This window comes from Sphaeramia orbicularis, chromosome 17 (genome assembly GCF_902148855.1).
Source record: "Sphaeramia orbicularis chromosome 17, fSphaOr1.1, whole genome shotgun sequence".
NCBI lineage: Eukaryota > Metazoa > Chordata > Actinopteri > Kurtiformes > Apogonidae > Sphaeramia > Sphaeramia orbicularis.
Genome location: NC_043973.1, coordinates 42,197,270 through 42,218,994, shown reverse-complemented (window position 1 = coordinate 42,218,994; position 21,725 = coordinate 42,197,270). Strand labels below are relative to the sequence as shown.

The 21,725-nt window shown below is 37.8% G+C and overlaps 1 protein-coding gene across 3 annotated transcripts in view; it reads right to left on the bottom strand.

The window, feature by feature from the left end:
- The window catches only part of cdh24b (cadherin 24, type 2b), a 239,742-nt gene that overhangs the window by 164,534 nt on the left and 53,483 nt on the right, over positions 1-21,725 (bottom strand). For all 3 annotated transcript variants that reach the window (XM_030160285.1, XM_030160286.1, XM_030160287.1), the window contains exon 2: positions 77-1,908. In XM_030160285.1, coding sequence (XP_030016145.1) covers positions 77-1,615 — 1,539 coding nt within the window. In that variant the 5' untranslated portion in view covers positions 1,616-1,908. The remainder of the gene's footprint in view (positions 1-76; positions 1,909-21,725) is intronic.

The window sequence follows — 21,725 nt, the reverse complement described above, 5'->3', positions numbered from 1 at the left end:
CTTAAATATTCATACAACGTTCATAAAATAGTTCACAGCCTTTGTAAATGATAAATGAAGTTTTCTTTTGCCTTACCCGTCCGATGAGCACAGGTTCAGGACCGGCATATTCTTCAATCACAAAGAACTGGTTCCAGATCCAGCTTCTCCTGCTACGAGAACGCGAGCCCCTTCCCTCTGCAGGTTCCTGCACCACCTCCTCCTCATCCACCTCCGATTCTGCTTCTTCAAACACGAGGCCCATCCCATTTTCTGGCTGCGGATCTACAGCCAGCATCTTGGTGTCTTTGGCATCACGGCTCCATTCGGGAGCTGGGTGGAGCCTCAGGACATGACTACTGTTGACAAGTTTGTTGTCTTCATCTGCAGGGTACTGGGCTGTGCTGAGCTCTGTCTGAGTAGAGTGAACTGACTCTGTTAATAGGTCTCTACGGGAATCTCCTGCTCTGTTCCCTGGTCTTACTCCCAGGGGTTGCATTGTCAGCACAGACAATGGAGAATCATTTGTTTCTGAGGGAACATACTGTGAGAAATGTTTTGTTGATGTAAACGGAGGTTCGGTCTGGCTCGTCATTACTTCTTTCTCCGGGCTAAGATTGACTTCGCTCCGAGGTGTTGACAAAAAACTGACAAGGTGTTTGCTCCTGCCATCGCTACTATCTGAACCCTGCATCCTCAAGTTGTCCTGCCCTTTACTTAAAGCTGGGTTGACTTCACTTAGCGGATTAATATGTACGTCCGTGCTCAGACCTTGATTAAGATCTGGAGTGGGGACTGGGCTTACATAGGGAAATGCAGTCTGATTATCAAATCCAGCATGAGACTGAGTGACAGTCATATCTTGTCTTTGCACTTTGAGAGCCTCTAACTGTCCATGATTAACGTCAATCAAGTCTCTCTTCCTGCTCCGGCTGCCCTTGCTCTGAAAGCTCAGGCTGGGAATACTCTGCATTTGGGAATTGACAATCCTAACTAGGTTCTCTTTCGACAGCAGCTTCAGAACCCCATAGCTGCCAGTGAGGTTGAGTTTCCGATTTGAGTCTGTGCTGAATCCTTTTCCTGGTACACCTGTAGTGTGGACGCCTAAATCAGGTCTGGTCCTGGACCGAGGACCAGATTTAAACCTGGTCTTATTGGAATGTAGATCTGACTTGTGGTGGATTGTATATGTTTTCTCTGGTCTCCCCAATTTAGTTGCTGTCTCAACATTCTTGGTGTTGTTCCTAAGTCTCTTCATATCCTGGTTTATCTCTCTGTTACTAGCTAACATGTGGCGAGCAACTTCTTTTTTGTTGACAGAATCGACCTCACGTTTAGGTTTGAAAAGTTGCCGTTCCTTGTTGGCTACAGATGAAGCAGCGTGATTCTGGATTATTTTGGAGTAGGACAAAGACCCAGTGTCACTCGCTTGCTCGTGACTGACCAGGTTTCTCAGAGTCACCACGTTAGCATCCACACTTGCGTCCCATTGGTCTGCAGGTCTGCTTTCCCCTAGCTTCACCATGTGCGAACCTCCTACTCCTCTCCTTCGTGGAATCTTACTTGCCAAAGCACCTCCTGCGAGCCCCTCCCACAGGCACAAGAAAACCAATAGGAGCAGATTTCTTGTAATCATCTTGTCTTGTGGTGAGATGTCCTAATTTGAACGAGGTTTGCTGTGAGGCAGGCCTTGTTTTCCGGTTGTCTTCATTCTCTCTTCTGTTTTCCCTCTTCCCTTCTCCTCCTCTCACTCTCTCATTCTGTGCCCTTCACACTGAGCTGGAGGGCAGGTGTCAGTCACTCTTTTTCTTTTTTTTTTTTCACGCTGACTAATATCTTCCCTCTATCTCAGCACGCCTCTCTCTGCTGGTTTTTCCCCCCTCCTCTTGCGAAGCGTCTCATGCAGTTTCCCGTGGAGGTTTGAACACCCTGAGAGAAAAGATAAAGATAATTAAGTTAAAACTTTAATCATTGCACTACGTTAATTAAAAGTGGAGCGGCATAGACAGGTAGAAGAACCCACAGATGAGCGGGCAGGACAGGCTTTTTACCACAGCAGCAATCATATTTTCACAAGCACAGAGGGCCTTTTAAGCCCAGAACACACATCCATTTATACCCTCATAATGACCCAAGTGTTTTTTCTTACATCTATTAGATAGACAGGGACAAAGTTATCATCTTACACTTCTACATGGAAGAAGATAGGATAACACTATTAGAAAGCGCTCTGAGCATTTATTAATGAAAATGACTGTCAAGGATTTCTGACTATGGTGCAAAAAAGGGGGTGAGTTACAATATAAAACCCAGCTTCTTATCACTCTGATACTTGATTAATTAGCTGGATTGATATTAAGCTTTGATCAGTCTGTTAGAATGTCAATAGAGCTTCAAGCTGTAGATGCAGATGCACTTTGTTGTACACAACGCCTTGAGCGATCTAAAAGGTTCTTCAGCTCTCACGAGTCTGACTCATGCTCCAAACACGTCTCTCATGCACTCGAGCCTCAAATAGAAATCCTACGCCTATCAAAATGTCAGATATCAATCAAAGTGCTTGTTTGATGATAAGAAATGATCATGCAACGGTAGTTAACAGTATGCCAGTAACATCAACCTACACATCTGAAGAATCAATAATGTCAACCTTTCACAGCTAGCATTAACATAAAAACATTTTTTTAAAATTATTATTTAAATACAAACACGTGCATGTCAGGTCACGTTTATGTGTTAACTTATACAATAAGAGAGGATTTTTTTGTTTGGGTTTGTTGCATGTTTGAGAAGTGCATAGAATATATATGCATTTTATTTTCATTACGTACTATAAAGGCTTCTATATGGTTGGGTTTGCTTCCCCCACAAAACCATGTAATATATTAAAATGTTCAATTCACATATGTTTGTGTCCTTATATGAAGTTTGTGTTTGGGTCTGTTTTTGCATGGAGCTGGTTGTTATTTACATTTACCATTGCCTACATCCATAACAAAAGCTGCAATACAGTCCCTTATGTACACAGAACTCGGGTAAGTTTTTCCATGAAAATACTTATACTATTATATATACGTTTACTTATTATACTTATACTAATATTAGAGTTATTCACTGTCTCCCTTCTTTTCATCTGCAACAATACAACACTAGCTACCATTACATTAAAGGGGTCAAATTTTGCTAAACCCACTTTTATTAGTCTTTGGTACATTTATTTGTGTATTTGTACCCTAATAGTTCATAAAGTTTGAATTTGAACCCTCCAGGTGCTGCAAAGCTATCTTTATATCCATTTTGGCAAAAATAGAGTGGATTTCTACAACCTGTTTTAATTCCTGCTTAATTTGTTACATTTTATAACTAGTTGCGTCACAACATTTGCACATATAAGGTCAAGACTTCTGACGACCATTTCTCCCAGTACACCATAATTGTTTATCAGCAGTTGTAGTAAAAATTGAAAACATGTCCAAACTTTGAGCCGATTACCTAAAATGTTCAGTTGTTGGGTGAATGGGACAGAGCATCACAGCCAACAACCTGGAGGGGGTGGGGTCATGTGCGTTTAAAGGGCCAGCGCTCAAAATGACCTTCCTCGTGCCATTACTAAGAAATAGGGTTGAAGATGGACCTGTGGAGTTGAATTAATGAAGATTTCAGACCCAAGTATAGCATTTACAGTTCATGCAGACCACAGGGAAATGTTTGAAAATGCATAATTCCATTTTAAAAAAGCAAAATATCACTCCTTTAAAAAACAACCAGTGTCCAGCATACTGCAAATACGAACCTCACATACAAATCTTTAAGAGTCAGGAAGCATTTTCCAGACTGCAAATGACTCTCATAGTACAAACAACAATGCCTACAAGAGCCAAAAGTTCAGTTAAACATGTCCTTTTACATGCTAATCTGAAATATTGAGTTTTGTCCAGAAATGTGTTGCAAGAGGTCATCACACAGACTTGGCCAAAAAGAAGAAAAAATGTTATCAGTTCATCTCCATTTTAGAGATATTTCCAAATGCCATGTGATGAATTGGTGACATATCTAGAGTGTTAGAGCCTGTTCATAGCTGGGATAGACTCCAGTATCCCCACAACCCTCCAGAGGATTAAATGGTTCGAAAAATGAATGAATGAATATTTCAACATGGTCCTGGGATATCACATTTTAAAATCTAATAGGTATGAACTGAAATGCATGGACATATAAAAAAAAAACAAAAAACATAAGCTAAAGCTGTGGAGCTTGATAGGGGTTTTTTTGGCAACAGTGCAGTAATTATTCATCAAATTGAAATTCATCTGGTCTGAAGGGAAGAGCGAGAAGAAGAGATGAATATAACCCTTGATTGAAGGTTTTGCTCCAAAGTGTAAGAGATTCTGTCAGAAATGGCAGGACTGCTGTACTCCATGACTCATCACAGACTCTTGGAAAAGTGCATTTATTATTCTATAGTGGTTTGAAATAGCACCAGATCTTTATGTTTTTTCTTTGAATTGGAGAGAGTTTCAGAAGGAAGGTACATATGAGGAGGCTTCTGAAAGGAAATAGAAAAAGAACATTTGGAAAAAACAGTTTTAAGTTATATTTTTCAACATATGTTCCATCTAGATCAATACATGTCTGCCTTTAAGTCCATCTGTGTAAAACAGGGCCATGCAGTTTAACCTTCTTCTTACGCTAGCTTTCCGTTAACAAGTCCGTTTTGACCCATGTCTTAAATCAGCTGTAAAATTCACTAAAAACAATCACCTATCATCCGGTTTGTCTCTTATCACTTGGTTACATTGTTAGGCCTCCTTATCCACGAAAATATTGGTTTTAATGTTTTTGGAATGAGCCTCTGGGCCTTTTTTTCGTCAGTATAACCCTCGATGTGCCCTCTGCAAGTCACCAACTCTAAAATGAATTGACCTCACATGTGTGGGCATGCCCGTCGTTACTTGTCCGCCAAGTGTAATGGTGGAGGTTATGTTTTCATCGGGGTCAGTCGTTCAGGCGGTCAGCAAGATAAGTCAAAAAGTTAAGGATGGATTCACATGAAATTTTCAGGAAATGTTGATACTGGCTCAAGGAACAAATGATTAACTTTTGGTGGTGATGGGTGGGGGTGGGGGGGTGGGGGGGGCTGACCATCAGTGTGTTGGCTGACAGTGCACTTATGATTTCAGTTTTGGCTCTAATTATTGCTTTATAATCTTATTTTTATATATGGGTTGAAACCGACCCTAACAACACAAAGGTTATAATTTCAACCAGAGCATTTCATAATTTAGTGACAAAAACAATTTTTTGTACTATTTTCTTGAAACAGAGGTTCTGACCATGTCAAAAAGCCTTGATGCCCAGTTTACTCAGTTGTTGTCCTAGTTATTGTTACCATTATAATTATCACCATGGTTGTTATTGTTTGTATTGTTGATATTTCCTTGTGAGGGTCTTCGACACCTTCTTCTTCCTTGCCCCCACCCCACCCCGTGTGGTTCATGTGGTTCAACAAAACTCATAATAAAGACATTGGAATATCAAGGGGAGCCTCATATACTTTATGAAGTTTCACTTGGCAAAGCAAATTTGCTCAGCACCAAAAGGCAGCCAGACTACCATTCTGCTATTATGATGCTGAACAAGACAAGTTAAAAAAAACAAAAAACGAAAAAAAACCTTGATGCAAAACACAAATTTTATGTGTTTCATTTTAAACCTAAAACTGGTCAGTGTCGACCCTAACACAAGACGAAGGTTAAACTATGTCAAAGCTATGTTCTTTTTCCATGAACATTTTTTTCCCTCGTTCCCTTGTTTCCCTAGTTTTAAAGCCATCATAAGATCACAAGTGTTTTCATATTATATGTCTCGCAAGATACCAATGTCTGCCCCAAAAATGACAAAAAATAAAGTTGTTTTGCAGACAGGTGTTCTTAATGGTATTTCAGAGTTTTTCATTTCCTACAAAATGATATGAAGGTCTCATCCTGCACTTCGAGATATACTCATTCAGCTTCAGGGCATTAAAACCGGTATTCCTGTTCGTTCCATCACCCAGAACTATTCAAATACTTTGTGAAACTTGTGTTTCAGGTTAAGTAGTGCCAGTTTCATCTTGTCCTGTGCAGTGCGGTGTGGTTCGTCTGGGTGTATGACACTTGCTCCACTGTGGCACAGACAGACCCTGTCAGCACATTCACTGGGGCATGACTGAAGTTAGGATGCTCCTCCTGGAATACTTTTCACCCTTTTTCCCTTCTTCTCTCTCATCTTCTCCTCAATATCCTCAACTTCTTATGACTCTCTTCCTCTCTTTTTCTCTAAACGCACCCTTTAGATGAAGAGACAGGGGAAAAAAAAAAAAAAAAAAAATCATCCAGGCCTATCCATCCTCCGCTTTCTCTTTTCCCACCTCTCCCACTCACCACCTGTCTCTTTCTTTGGCCTATCTGTCTTACTAAATCTCCTTCTATCTGCACTCTTTAACTCGCTATTGTTTTCGTATCCTGTCCTCTCGGCTGCTCGCTCCTATCCTCTTTTCCTCCGTCTCATCTGTGTCAATCACGGTGCTGTCACTGTGTCCCTCACCCTCTGTGCACTCTGGCTTCAATCAATCAGCCGATCTCTCTTCTCGGCCTTGCAGCATTGGAAATGACAGGTGTCTCGCTGGCTACCATCTTGATGACAGGCTACAGCACTATAATTGTACATATAAATCTAGTCATCAACTGATAAAATACACAGAATAGGGAATCACTAGTCGCTAGATGAAACTAGCTGGAAAATGCCAGACTGTTTTTACAGAAAAAGACATATATAAACGTCGCCGAGGTGATAATGTGGGATGTGAAGCTCAGTTAGGCAGAGCGTTATCTCAAATGTACAGCATGAGGAGCCGATTGGGGTGAATTCAATGACAAAGCTCCTCTCTCTCCCAGAGGAACTTATCAGCTGGGAGTTTGATGGCCAGGCAATCATTGCCACGGGCACCTTGTTAACAAGCCTGGGGCAGGTGGTGGGATGCAGGGCAGAATATCAACATGCCAGCTGAGCACAAATTTATAAACATTTCGTGTGAGAGGATCTGTCACAGTGAGATTTTATTCCGAAGGACCAGAGAAGCAGTAAATGCACCTCAGTTTTTCTTTGTTTATTTTCTTGCACAATATCCAGGGTCGCAATTTCATTCAGAAATGAGATTTAAGTTGTTAAGGTATTTCTATAACGTATTGATCTGTGTCACAGCCTTTCACATTGTTCTGGGAACCTTAAGGGAGAGCTATTGTTATGCCATTACCCAGGGTGCATCGTCCTGTAAAACAGTAAGTGAAGATAATTGGGTACTCCGGTGTGAAGCACAAGAGAGCTCATATTTCCTCATTAGAGTTTTATATAATGTAATGCGGCCAAATGGTTGTTTTCATTCTTGTGGAACCAGCGAGGGTCAGGCTGAGGATTTCACCCATAGCTTTTACATATGCTACCGTGAATTCATGTAGAGTAAATAAAGATGATAGGGTCTTGCAGTTAGTTGCTCCAGGGAGCTCTCGCTTCCTAATTAGACTTCTGTAAAATACATAGTTGAAGTTTATTCTAAGATTTTTAAGACTGTGTCGTTCGAACTCTGCTGTATTTCTTTATAAGTTCAGTAAAACCATGGCAAGTTTCTCACTGAGCTGATTAATTAGGGCAATAAATATCTTAATTAATTTTACGTTTCTGCTCCCATCCCACCTAACACTTAAATGATCTTTTGGTTCGTTAGTATTGGAGGCAGATCTTTTCCATCGATTGCGAGACGTTGCAGTACTGTGAAAGCTGTCACCAACTTAACGAGACTGAAAATTTTAATTACAATTCACCACCTAGCTTGCCGTCTATCTTCTTTTTCTCTCTGGTAACCCTCCTGTCGAACAGGAGAATGCGGGAAAAGCGTGCCGCCACAACAGCAGCATGCCCACATACTTCCTCTCCACAACAACGAAAAAAGACACACACATACTGTGCAACTTCAGGCCCTGTTGACAAAACATTCTCAAGAAAACTAGTTATTTATTTACATACACACAAAAGCCACAAAGCCACATCCGTCCACCTCCCCCTCGGAAAGCACGTTCATGAAGACACTCAGAAATCCTCTTCTTACCACTACTATCAGTTCTGATAGAAAAAATAAAGAAAGGCTCTAGGGACAGCCTCTCTGGATGCACTGAAGTCAAAGAGAAAAAAGCAAGCGCTCTTTCACACCAGGGGGGATGAAAAAATGCAGCCACCCAAAAGAATAATGCATGGGGTAACAAAGGCAAGCCCTGGAATAGACAGTGATGGAAAAGAAGCAGGTGGGTTTAGTGGAGTGGCTGTGGGTGTATACTGTAAGTGTAAGGAGAGGACAGGAAAGGACAGGACGGTAGAAGAAGGGGAAAGACCACATGGTTTTTAAGTGCAAAATCTGCTCCAGCCTCGCCTTGAACCCTGGCAGATAAAAGCAGACCTGTCAGCGTGCGAAGCAGTAAAACGCAAAAGGGGCTTTCGTCTGTTAATGTATGAATACCAACCCTGTCACCTGTGTCCTCGGCCTTGTCTCGATCTCAGCTCACTGATATACTGACAAGCAGGTGCTCACCTCCCCTGGGACAGCCTATGGATAATTCTCCAGAGAAGACAGGATTCAGGAGTGTATGCAGACAACAACAGTTGGCAAACAATGTAATAGTGTTTTACAGCAGAAGCAAAAAAGAGTGGAATAAATTTACACTTTTGCGTGGTGTAATAGCTGTGAAATTCAGTCCACTTATGGGCGACTGTTTGCCTCTTGGTGAGATTAAGACTAAAGAGGCTGTAAAAGAACAGCGTCAGAGGGTTGTGCATTTGCTACATCACTAGGGTTACATTTAATAGCAAGAGTCGGAGGCTTGTGGAGCATACTGCAAGAACAATGTCCACTAAAAACAGTAAATATCAGAGATGGGAGAGTTCATTTTCAGATGTCACTGTACATGAAGGTAAAGCTCTATGATGTCCAGCCAAAGCAAGCTCCTCTCCTGCCGCTTCTCCTGCTTTATCTTAGGCTACAGTATATAAACTGTGAGAGGTGCCATAAAGATCAAATAAATCTTGACGGGAGACAGTCCAGACAATCACAATGCCAGGAGACGTGCCAGTAGGTCAAGACAGGGACAACATTTGTGGCCCATATTTTACAGCCTTGGCAAAAGCTCAAGTAGTTCTCAGTCTGATCTCCCTGGTCATAAGGTAAAGTGCTGGCAAAGAGCATGTGGATATACCCACAGTGACAGCGCTGACCCACTAAAGGCCCGTGATTTACTGCTAAATGTTACTCATCATTGAGGGCTTTTAGAACTATAAATAATGCATAAATAGCAAAGTGCACCCATTATTAGTAAGAATAGACGTCTATACCTTGACAAGCACCTACGCTATGCAATAACGCCCACTTTATATTAAGGTACACATATTCACCATTAACCAGTAGCTATTAATATTCATATCAACACTGGTTTTGTATTAGATGCTATGAATCAATTATTGAGACTCTTAACAGATTTACTATTAGAAACTGCATGTGTTGAATAATAAGCTTATTAAAAGTTAATGAGATATATAGTACTGTGCAAAAGTTTTAGGCGGCCTTTAGATTTGTTATTTTTGCAGCGTTGAAACGAACATGCATATTTATTTTTCAGTCTCTTTTCTTCAGATACAACAAAAGAATTACAGGAAATATGTGCACAGCCTTAAAAGGCACACAAAAAACTGAACTAAATGGGTTCTAAAGGTTAAAGTCAGTATTTAGTGTGACCTCTGACCCCATAAGAAGAAGCAGCAAAAAGGTTAGAAACATCTGAAATGTGTTGAATGAAACTTGGAATAAAAAAATTAGAAAGTAAATGCCAAAAATGTCATATTGTCTGAACAAAAGGATTACGCTAAATACGACCACCTTGGTTTTTAGAAGCTGTTTTTTTCCACTGATACTTTTTTTTTTGCTACTGTAAAGTATGTACAGCAGTAGTACACAGTTTTGGTTTTTGTGTGTGTTTTAAGGCTGTGCAGATATTTCCTGTATTTTCTTTTATCTGAAGAAAAGAGACTGAGAAATAAATATGCATGTTCATTTCAACGCTGCAAAAAAAAAAACAAATCTAAAGGCCACCTAAACTTTTGCACAGTACTGTATATTAAAAAAAAAAAAAAAAACTTGAACAGAAGAAATAGCTGTAACAGGGCAATGTGCAGATGCTTAAAATATTTTTTGACCCATCAGTTATATTGCACTCACTCCAGCAGAGCCTAAACTAGATTTTAAATCACATGACTTGGGGAAATTTGATTGACTCACATTAGCCAATGAGAAGATAGGTACACATTCTACTAACAGTCCTCCCACCATAATCTCCTAATTATTGAGTATTGATAGTAAGTAAAGAAGCTGTTTTATGTAAAATACAGTTTTAATTTGCTCAGTATGAGCTTTATAAAGTGGCTCTATTAACCCATAAAGACCCAAACATCCACTGTCGACCATCTACTGTTCTACTGATCCAAAAGAAATGTATTAACTTTAGACCCACTAATCCTATCAAGCCATGTAAATAATTGGTGTAAAATACGGTTTGTCATCTTTTCATGGTCATCAGATATGACCCATTTGGACGCTCAGAGGCTCTGCAGTGAATGTGGAAACACTGTCATCTTCTACAACATCAATTCACCCGTAAAACCCATAGAGTTGGATCAGTGACAGTGGATGGACATCAGTCAATGATATATATAACTCAAAAGGTCACTTTTTCTTCAGTTTTCTCTGTTTTTGATATAATATTCCTCCACTTTAATCTGAGCTTTTAAGAACATCTACAAGATCAGTACATTGATTGATTTGATTTGATCTGTCTCCCCTTTATGTGAAGCACTTTGTCACATGTTGTTTTAAAAAGTGATATATAAATAAATAAATAAATAAATAAATAAATAAATAAAATAAAGCTTTACTTACTTACATTAATCCTTACATGCATAGGTTACTACAGTGGACAGTCATTCTCCATCTGTTCTCTTGTATATTAATGGGTTTTGTTTTAGTTCCATGTCAGCCAAAACAGTGGACACTTATGCATCATCCCATACACTGACATTCATAACATTATTGTAACTGTGCTGTTCTTGATAAACCTGATCTGCAGTGACATGCTTGAGTGTAAATCAATTGTTATTTGTTAGACAAAAAGGATTTTTTTTTGCATATTATCTCCATGAAGTGAGTAATTACTAGCATTAGAATATGTAAAAATGTGAGAAGACATCAGATTAGCAGCATTAAAAATGTTTTGTATTTCATTGGTTTCATATCACTTTCTGATATTTAGTTTTAAACACGTGTTTCTTTACTTCAAAAATTAAATGCATGGATATTTTTGTAACTCCATAGAAAAAAAAACCTCAATCACATTGTTTTTTTCATGGCTAAGGAGGAATAAAAACACTCAAAAAATAAATCTTGACTCAGGTTCTCACAATTCATGCATGAAAGGGTTAAATACTGGAAAATACCTGATTTACACTGGAAAAATGCAAAATACCAATGATTATTTAATAACAAAGGATGATAAATCTCATAATAAATGTTAAATATATAGAAAAAATCATTTAGGACCTGCCACAGAAGTAACACTGGGTCTTTATGGGTCTTTATCCAGTTCCCTAATAGCACTTAATTAATATAGTCTATTTGTATTTGAATGTAATAAGGCACAAAATTCCAAGTGTTCATAATGTCCAAGTAATTCTACATTTTGTCTTTTTAATCGTCCTAAATAGAAGTGTGGAATGTTTTAATTCAACCCTCCATTGCATAGTTGATATCACAGCTGAATTGTGAGACTCACTGAATATTCACGTCTCTGCACTGCAGATGGGCTCCTGTTTGGTGTTTAAAATGTTTATGTACTGAGGTGGTTCAGGCAGATAATGGTATTGAAAAGATGTAGATGTTTATGTTGTAAAGTAGAGCTGCTGCTTTGATGAAAATTTCATATTGACTCATTTTATTGTGGCTTTTTTTGCAGTTTGTAGGTGGGATTTCAGTCTTTGCTTGGGATTGTGTTTTGCTTTGCTTGGTTATTATGGAAAATATACAGACTACGTATGTTTTTGACACAGACTGATTAACTGGTGTCAATAACATATTTTATTAACTATCGATATTGGCAGAAGTTGCTGCTGATCCGCTTCTAATCTGGAAATGTTGACTTTTGGAAAAGTAATAGCTCAAAAGTTAAAAACTGTTCCTATACATTCCACATTTATGAATTAATTATTTTGGGTTTTATATAATTCAGATTAATTTGGTTAGATATTTCTGATTATTATTTAAGTTTTTTGAGTGGTGTTTAATTTTAGACAACCAAAATATGCTTTCATTGTTGAATATTTTGTGGAGGATGGGTTGGAAATTATATTAATTAGATAATCTGCTTTTTTCTGCTGTAAAATTGTACTGAACTATAAATTTCCACCTACAATCGACCACTAGTATGTTCCAAAAGAGTGAAAAGGAACCGAGAAAAGCTTATATTTCAATGTCACTAAACCTAAACTGGATGAGCACACACTGAATCACTTAATTTCCTTTCTTTTGCAGTTATACTGTATAATTGTATGGACTGACCTGGGATTTTAATTTTTTGCACAGCTCTATTATAAACAAATGTTTGAAGGCATTTTGTAAATAAATGCAAGTTCCGATTTATTTGAATGCATGCATTAATTGATGAAAAAAACGTGAAATATTAGAGAAAACTAAGAACACTGAAATACTTTGACAGTCATAGAGCAGCTGAATTGTTGACTTGAATCTGAATTAAAGGCAAAAAAAATCATACTTTTAATTCTAAACTAAGGTCTCTCACATAATTATTTCACTTGTAGTTAAAAGTAATTCATGTAGCACCTAACTTGCTACTAATAAGCAGTAATTAAAGAGGTTATTGACTAAAAACTGTTAAACTGACTAATTAAAAAAAAAAAAGTTTTCTCTTGACTAAAAAAGAGCCAGTGTGCCACAAATATGTGTAATAAACAACTGCTGAAATCCCTCAAATGATCCCATACAAACACCCAATCATAGCTGCGCAAAAAAGATTTCATCAATCATTTATGTCGGATTTTGAGGAGAAAAGGCAAAGAAACCTGAGGCGTTCAGAACCTGATCAGAGAGGTGAAATCTAACTGAGCAGAGATTCTGCAATAAAACATGAGCAACTGGATTGTTAAATTATTCTGGCAACACCCTGCATGGTTTTACTGTATGCTCATTAAAAAAAAACATCCTTCCTGCTAAGTAATGTTAAGAGTTCAGATTCCACTGGTAAAAATCAAACATATTTAAAACGTCTTAATGAGAACAATGATGAGACTCGTGGGGCAAACAATCACACTTTGTATGATTTCATCCTGGGATTGAGTCAAGAGTGGAACAGGGGTGATCTAACTTTGCCTAATTAACTGTGGCAGAAAATCCTGCTGTAATTGGCCGAGTAGTTGTAATGCATGTCCCGGCTCTAACTCATCGTCACTTCACCGTCGTCTCCGATCCTCAGCTAATTGAGGCTGCGGCGCAAACAATGGCCCAAAAAGAGAACTTAAAAAGACATTCACAAAACCCTGTACATATATTCTAACAATGCATGAAATGGTCTACCATGTAAAATGTGAAAGGAGTCACACAGGGCCATTTTTTGCCAACATGTGCAGCCCTTTTTGGTTTTACACCCTGTGGAGTTACATGAACTGCAGCTCTGGGCTGAATGAACTGTCCTGGTTCAGTCTGACCTCAGTCGCCATGTCCTTTTTGGTCACCGCTTGCTAAGTACCAAACAGAAGACAGATGCAGTTAGCGACTAGCTGGTGAGGATAATGACGCATTTAGCAGATAACAAACCAGATATTTCTCTGAGGAGTTGTCAGAGACCAAAACAAAACAGTAAACAAGCTACTGGCTGTTATCAGCTATCACAGTTATATTAGCAGTGAGGATAAGTCAAACTCAGCTCCGAACTTGTCTCTGCTGCCCTAAATAGAGCAAAAAGTTATTATAGACAGTGTTTGGAAGGGTACTTTTGAAATGTAATGAAAATAATAATAATAATAATAATAATAATAATAATAATAATAATACGTTTTATTTATAGGCGCCTTTCAGGACACTCATGGTTACCATAAAAAGCAGATAAAAATAAATAAAACACAATTAAAATTACACACTTTTTTAAAATTTCGAATATGGAAATGATACAAGCTTCCTGATCGCTACTAATTGACTTCTTTGTGCAACATAATATAGAAATGAAAATTCAAGGAAGCATAAAATAATGATACACACAAAAAGAAAAAGAAAAAAAAGTCATATTCGAAAAGGAGTGAGAAGAAGCATAGCTTATTAGCTCTCAGCCCTTTGTCTAACCAACAATATGTACATACAGTATACACATACATACATACACATATACATGTATTATTTATATTTATATATATATACACACACACACACACATACATGTACACATGAATACATATACACATCCACATATACCACATACATATATAAAACACATAGGTACATAGAATGGCAGCAGATAAAAGTGAAATTATGGCATTGAGAAGGCCTGTCTGAAGAAATAAGTCTTAATCTTAAACGTAATAGGTTAAGGTAGGCTCGTCAAAACTATGGCCCGCGGGCAAAAACTGGGTCACCATAGGTTCCAACCCAGCCTGCAGGATGAATTTGCAAAGTGTAAAAATTACATGGAAGATATTAACAGTGAAGGGTGTTGAACTAGTTTTAGTTTAGGGGCTGCATACAAACCAATTGTGATGTCAAATAATAGCATAATGAGCTATAAATACAGTCACGGACTCGCGGAAAAAATTATTAGACTATCAAAAGTCATCAAAACAATGGTTATGCAATCAAGTACTAACTCCTGTGTGTATCATGTGACTAAAACAGACAGAAAAGAAAACCTGGAATGCATAAAAGCACTATTTTTGTCAGTACAACGCCATAGATATTGATGCAAGAACTTAAATGATTTTAGTTATTATCAAGAAAACCGTGAAAAATGGATAGATATCAGCTCTGAAATTAAACTCTTATGAGCTATTTTTGTTGTTATAATTATATTTGTCCAAATGAATGTACCTTTAGTTGTACCAGGCATTAAAATGAACAAGAAATTGAAGCAAAAAAGGTGTGTCTAATAATTTTTTCCTCGACTGTAAATAATGAAATTTCTTCTTGGTTTAATGAGAAAAACATAATATTACATTATGCCTATGAATTATGACAACTCCAAATTGTTCTTTTTTTTTGTTTTAGTGGAAAAAAATAACATTAAATTCTGAAAATATTTACATCAACAAACTTTTAACAATAAAATGTGAATAACTTGAACAAATGCAAACAACCTGAAATGTCTAAAGAAAATTATGTCTAATTTTAACAATATTCCGCCTGTTATTAAATGTTTTGTGCCTTTGTAGATCCGATCTGTAATGTACATGTATAAATGATAAGTTGAGGCATAATATTGTTAAAATTGCAGCTACTTTTCTTAAGCAATTTCAGTTTTTCAGGTTATTCACATCTTTTTTTTGTTTGGATAGGTTGTAAATGTAAATATTTTCATAATTTAATGTTATTTTTGCACTAAAACAAAGTTGAAAAAATGGAGTTGTCATTATTTATATGCTACTATGTTATTATCCACTTGTGATCAAATTGAGCTGAACGTGGCCCCTGAAAGAAAATGAGTTTGACAGCCCTGGGTTAAGGTGATGATGAATGTTCTAAACTAAGAAACAGAGGTAAAAAGTCCTAAAAAAAAAAAAAAAAAAAAAACATTCATTCCAGGCTGTTAATGGATATTTGAAGGCAGATGATAGTTTGGAGCAGGAAAAATCTTGTAACCCCCCCTCCCTTCCTCCTTCCACAGCTTAAAATGAAGTATCTTTCAATTTATAAGACACTGAATAACTGTTAAATTCAATATCAAGTCCAAAATAATTAAACAACAAATGTGGAACTGAACGTCAAATCAACACTCCACCAATTACTATAAAATATATGTGTAATTTTTTTTTTTTCCAAGTCAGACATAATGTTTGCAAACATAACGAACACTAGCAGAATATGGTGTGTAACACATCCTGTCAGCATTGATTACTCCGTATATTACTACTCATAACAGTACTCACCACTGATTGCTGTCACACCTATGTATAGTAACTCCATATACTGACGCTCATAAAGTAGGAATAAAATGTTTTTCCTCTTCTCATGAAATCATTGTAACAATGTGATTTATTCTTGTCAAAGGTGATTATTGATGTCTATAAATAGAGGAATGTGTGTGAAAACTAATTCCATCTTCATGTGAAACAGTTGTATTTTACCTGTGTAGATTCATGTTTCTTAGAGGAACAAGCATCAATTCCGACACAAGACTCAAACTCTACTTGCGTATTTCCAAATAAATAGAGTCTGTTTGGATGCAGACAAAGCTCTGTCTCTTGATGGTTGTGCTCCAACATTTGCTTTGCTTGTTTTTCAAAATTTTTTATAAAGAAAGGAATTTCTGCACTACAAAAATGTAATTCTGATTAGTTACTGACATTTTATTGTTGTTAATTAACCTGTTGATAATGTGTTTTGTTAGTCAGGGCTGCACAACTTGGGGAAAGAGTCATACTGTGATTATTGTGAACAGTAATTTCAGCTCAAACATAAAAACTTAATCTTGCAAAACAAACAAACAAACAAAAAAACAGAGCGACTTTGATTCTGCATGTTTTTCCAAATTATCAACAGACAGCAGAAGTTGTGTTTAGTTTTTCCATTTTCTGCAATTAGATCACCACAAATTCTCTGTATTTGCACTTTTAAATTGCAACCATTTACAATTACATAATTACACCGGGTGATATTCCTATTCCTATTATGATTGCAATTCAAATAACTGCAACTTGTACTACTATATTTCAAATATTCTCTTGCATGACCCAAAATAATGATAACTAATCACCATTTTCTTAAGATGAATTCCTTAAATGTCCATAATCCCAAAATATTCAGTTTACTGTCATAGAGGCTAAATGAAATTAGAACGTATTAAAAATTAAAAGCTGGAATCAGCCAATTTTTATTATTTTTCTTAAAAATGACTCATTAAATCATTATGATAATAGTTGATAATGTGAATAATAATAATAATAATAATAATAATAATAATAATAATAATAATAATAATAGGCAATGAATCATTTATCGTAATTTATCTTTGTAACTTATATAGTGCTTTTTCTACACCTTCATGGTGCCCAAAGCGCTTTCCAAAGCCTCATACTCACCCATTCACACACACACTTATAACCAGTAGGCGACTGCTGCCATGGAAGGCACTGCCAGACCCTACTGGGAGTAATTTAGAGTTCAGTGTCTTGCCCAAGGACACTTCAACATGTGGACAGTCGAAGCCAGGATTCGAACCGCCAACCCTTCGGTCATTGGACGACCCGCTCTATAATTATAATTATAATATATTCATTCATTCATTATCTGAACCCGCCTTGTCCTCACTAGGGTCATGGGGGTCGCTGCAGCCTATCCCAGCTATTTATGGCCAAAGGCAGGGTACATATAGAGACAAACAATCACTCTCACATTCATACCTATGGGTAATTTAGATTAACCTATCAGTGCTAGTCTTTGGATGGTGGGAGGAAGCTGCAGTACCTGGAGAGAACCCACGCAGACACGGGGAGGGACAGCATGCAGACTCCACACAGAAAGCCCCCCCCCCCCGACTGGTGTTGGAATCAAATCTAGTACCTTCTTGCTGTGAGGCACAAGTGCTATCCACTGCACCACCATGTCTCCCACAATAATAATAATAATAATAATAATAATAAATTAGATTTCTATATCACTTTTCAATGCACCCACAGCACTTCACATTACTGATCCATCATTTATTCGTTCTCACATTCACTCTCATACTAATGTTATAAATAAGATACAAATATAAACCACTGATGTAAACTAAACTGATATATACAAATATAATGCTAATATTAATACTAATACTATTTTATCTATAAAAACTATACATTTATTTAAGGGATGTACAGTAGGTAATAATTAGCAATGGGTAAAAATTCCAGACAATAAGTTACCATGGGGGGAAAAACCCTACCCATAACTGACATCCATGTTAGAAAACATCTCATGTAACTAAAGTGGTTGTGAATCCATCACATGGCTACAGGAAATTGGTATTGTGTAAGTGAATCATAAGCATCAGACACCTCATCACCTTTAGTCCTTCTGTCTGTTTTTACCACAGGAGAGGATATGAAGGAGCTGATAAGCTTCAATGATCTTCATACACAAAGGTCAAGTTGTTTTTCTTTTGTTTTTGTTTTTGTTTTGTTTTTTTAAGGCGGCTCATCTGTTTGGAGCCAATCTCTGTCGAAGTAGGTGCTCAGTGTGCGTTTTCTGAATGGTGAGTCATCAGCTGCCAAAGCAGTTACCAAAATTACACCTGATGCCTATCAAACCTGTCTCTGTGCCTCTTCCGCACGAGTGCGTGTGCAACATCAAGAAACTATCTGATCCTTTCAATACACTGGCTGACATTTCAGCAAACGTCCTCGGGAATTGCAGATGGACTCTGTCTCTACAAAGCCGTGTGTGGTTATGTGTGAACGGTATGAGTGCGTATTAAGATGTCGAGTATATTTGAGAAAAGACGACAGGAAATCTTCAAGTTGCTGTAGAAAGTTTGTAGAAGAAAAATCACATACTAAAGGAATGTGCTGTTGAGCTCTGAGTACCCTCACCCATCATCTCAAAGCATCGTAGATCAGGTCAATAAAATTAGCCTTTTATGTGAATGAGAGGCACATTACTGCAAAGCACTAGGAGATGTTTTGTCAGAATCTAATTTATCCTTCCCCTGCACTCTGCTGTTTAGTCGTCAAGGGCGTCCCCTCAGAAAAGAATTGAGGCTGGACAAGAGGCTGGTGGAGAGGACGTGAAGGTGCAGATCATTTTCAGAAATGAATAAACACAACACACCCAAGGTTGACGTGATAATATTTAATGAATTGCCAGGGAGAAGATGGCACGTTGTAAAACAGCACCAAGGCTATTGGCTGAGAAGGAGACTGAATGATGACACTTAATAATTCACCTAAATCTGCTCAATTCTCACTTCAATTTTCATTAATGGATCCTTTTCATGTTTATCTCTTGAATAGGCAGGAAGCAAGTGGAAAGAGGCAAGACCGAGCAGGCTTACTTTTAATGGCTGTGTGATGGAATCAATAAGCCTCTGCTGTGCACTGAAAACTTTTTCTAAATGTATTCTCCACAGGTGTTTGATTTTTTTTTTTAAACTAATGTTCCCTGATGGAGTGAGTTACATGGATGTGTGTAATATTTTGTCACTAGAATTGTGCTTAGAGACTTTGCGGCAGCAGCTGAGGAATTAATCTAATGCCGCATTTCCACTATGTACCGGCTCAACTCGACTCTACTCGGGTACCAGGTACTATTGCTGGAGACCTTTTCCATTACATGATACTACTGACTTTAGAGTACCTGAATGACATAACGATTCTGTGCGTCACTTCCATGAGGTCTGCTCAGAGTTGCTAATAAACTCGCTCGTTGCGTGTTGCCCGTCAAGCTCACGCTGAATCTTCTCATCATCCACCAATGTCTGAACCTCCTCAACTGACCATGGTGTAGTTTTGCGGGCCGTCATCATGGATTAGCCTACTGCTATATTCTGGGGCACCATAAAGGGGGGGGTAAACATGACAAATTCATGGGGCCCAGTATTTGTGGGGGGGCCCATAGAGGTGGGTCCAGTGGACACAGGTTAGAAGTTGTTAAATTTTTTTGTACGAGCCACTGTACAAGCAAGGCATAGAAGTTGGGAGTCGGACATTGAAAGCATGTTAGGTTTCAGTTTCATTTAACGCCAGCATAAGTAAGTTATGGAGCGCACCCCCACCGTGTTCAAACAGATCGAGAAGATACTGAATTTTATGAGGGGTCCACAATGTTTACCTTTCATGGGGCCTACAATTGGTAGCGACGCCCCTGGCTATATTTACTGTAAACTTCCTAATCAGGTTTTTAAAAAATGGTCACGCATTGATGACACTGAGACAACTCTCTGACCAATCAGTGGTCTGCAGTGTTTACTCATCACATTTTAGTATCTCTTCACCCATTTTGGAACCTCAGCTGAGCAAGTACTTAAAAAAAATAGTACCAGGTACCAGATTCCAGGTTCTTTAATGTAATAGAAATGCAAAAAGGACGAATCGAGCCGGCACCACATAATCAGACAAACTGCCAGTATAGGCTTTGTGTTCATTATATGAAATTATAAATTGGCTATAATTTGTTTCTGTTGTTGTGTATGCCTATCATACGTTCACCTACTCCAGTGGTTCCCAACCTTTTTTGGCTTGTGACCCCATTTTAACATCACAAATTTCTGGTGACCCCAGAGATTCAAAATGGAGACATTTTGTTCTTGGAGATGTGTTAGCGGGGCCAGGCGGGTGAAGAAATCTTTCCATTCTCTGTTCGGTCTGGTTCTCTGACTGTGAATGTGTCCAGGTAATAACACAGGCAGTCACATGATTGAGTCAATAAAGATATGCTCTCTCAGATATTATATCCTGCATTTTATGTGAACTTGATTTTTATTAGAAAAAGTGTATGTTGTTTTAATTATAATGACACATATACTGAATCATTAAAAAATATTTTTTATTAGTACATTTTTTTATTACTAGAAATTTCAGGTGACCCCATTTGAATTCCAGGTGACTCCACATGGGGTCGCAACCCCAAGGTTGAAAAACACTGACCTACTCCCTGTGCAGATGCAAAGGGCTCATTCTAAGGTAACAGAAACATAACAGTTCTCCATTTCAGTTGATTATCCGACATCATTATGAATATCATCTTCCATTTCTGCGAACAGATCCTTCTAAATCCTACACACTGCACCTTTAAGGTTGATAATGTATATTTGATGTCATGCTCTGTTTTAATTGGTGATACTGGATTTGTGCAGATGTACTGGGGCACAGCGGCACTTGATTCCTAGCATGTTCAGTTTTCACTGACAACACTGATATCCTAAAATGCTTGATTTCCATTCGTCAATTTACAATAAAACAATTAGCACCAAGATGTTGGAATGTACAGCGATTTTTAAACAGCTAAGGGGCATTGTCAGGCATCATGTGAAGTGGAATTCCACAATCCCCTTTTGTAGAATGCCCTTAAATCACAATTTCATGTGGCTTATTAATTATATAAAACTGATCCATTATAGAGAGCTGCTCCCCACAGTGGCACCATTTTGCCAATTATGGTCTCTTTTGATGCCAGAAATCTAATAAAACAAAAACAAAACAAAAAAAAAAACCAATGGGTGACACCACAGTGGCTCAGTTCGTTTCATATATACAGAAGCTAAAATAGACTAAGCTAACATTTTTACCACACATCTGTCCCACCCTTTCCACTGTGCCCCATGGGTCTAATTTCAGGCGGAAAAAATGGGGAGTGAAAATGTTTTGATTCTGTTATAACCATGTCACCATTTACATACATGCTATTTGTCAATTTCAAAGCTAAA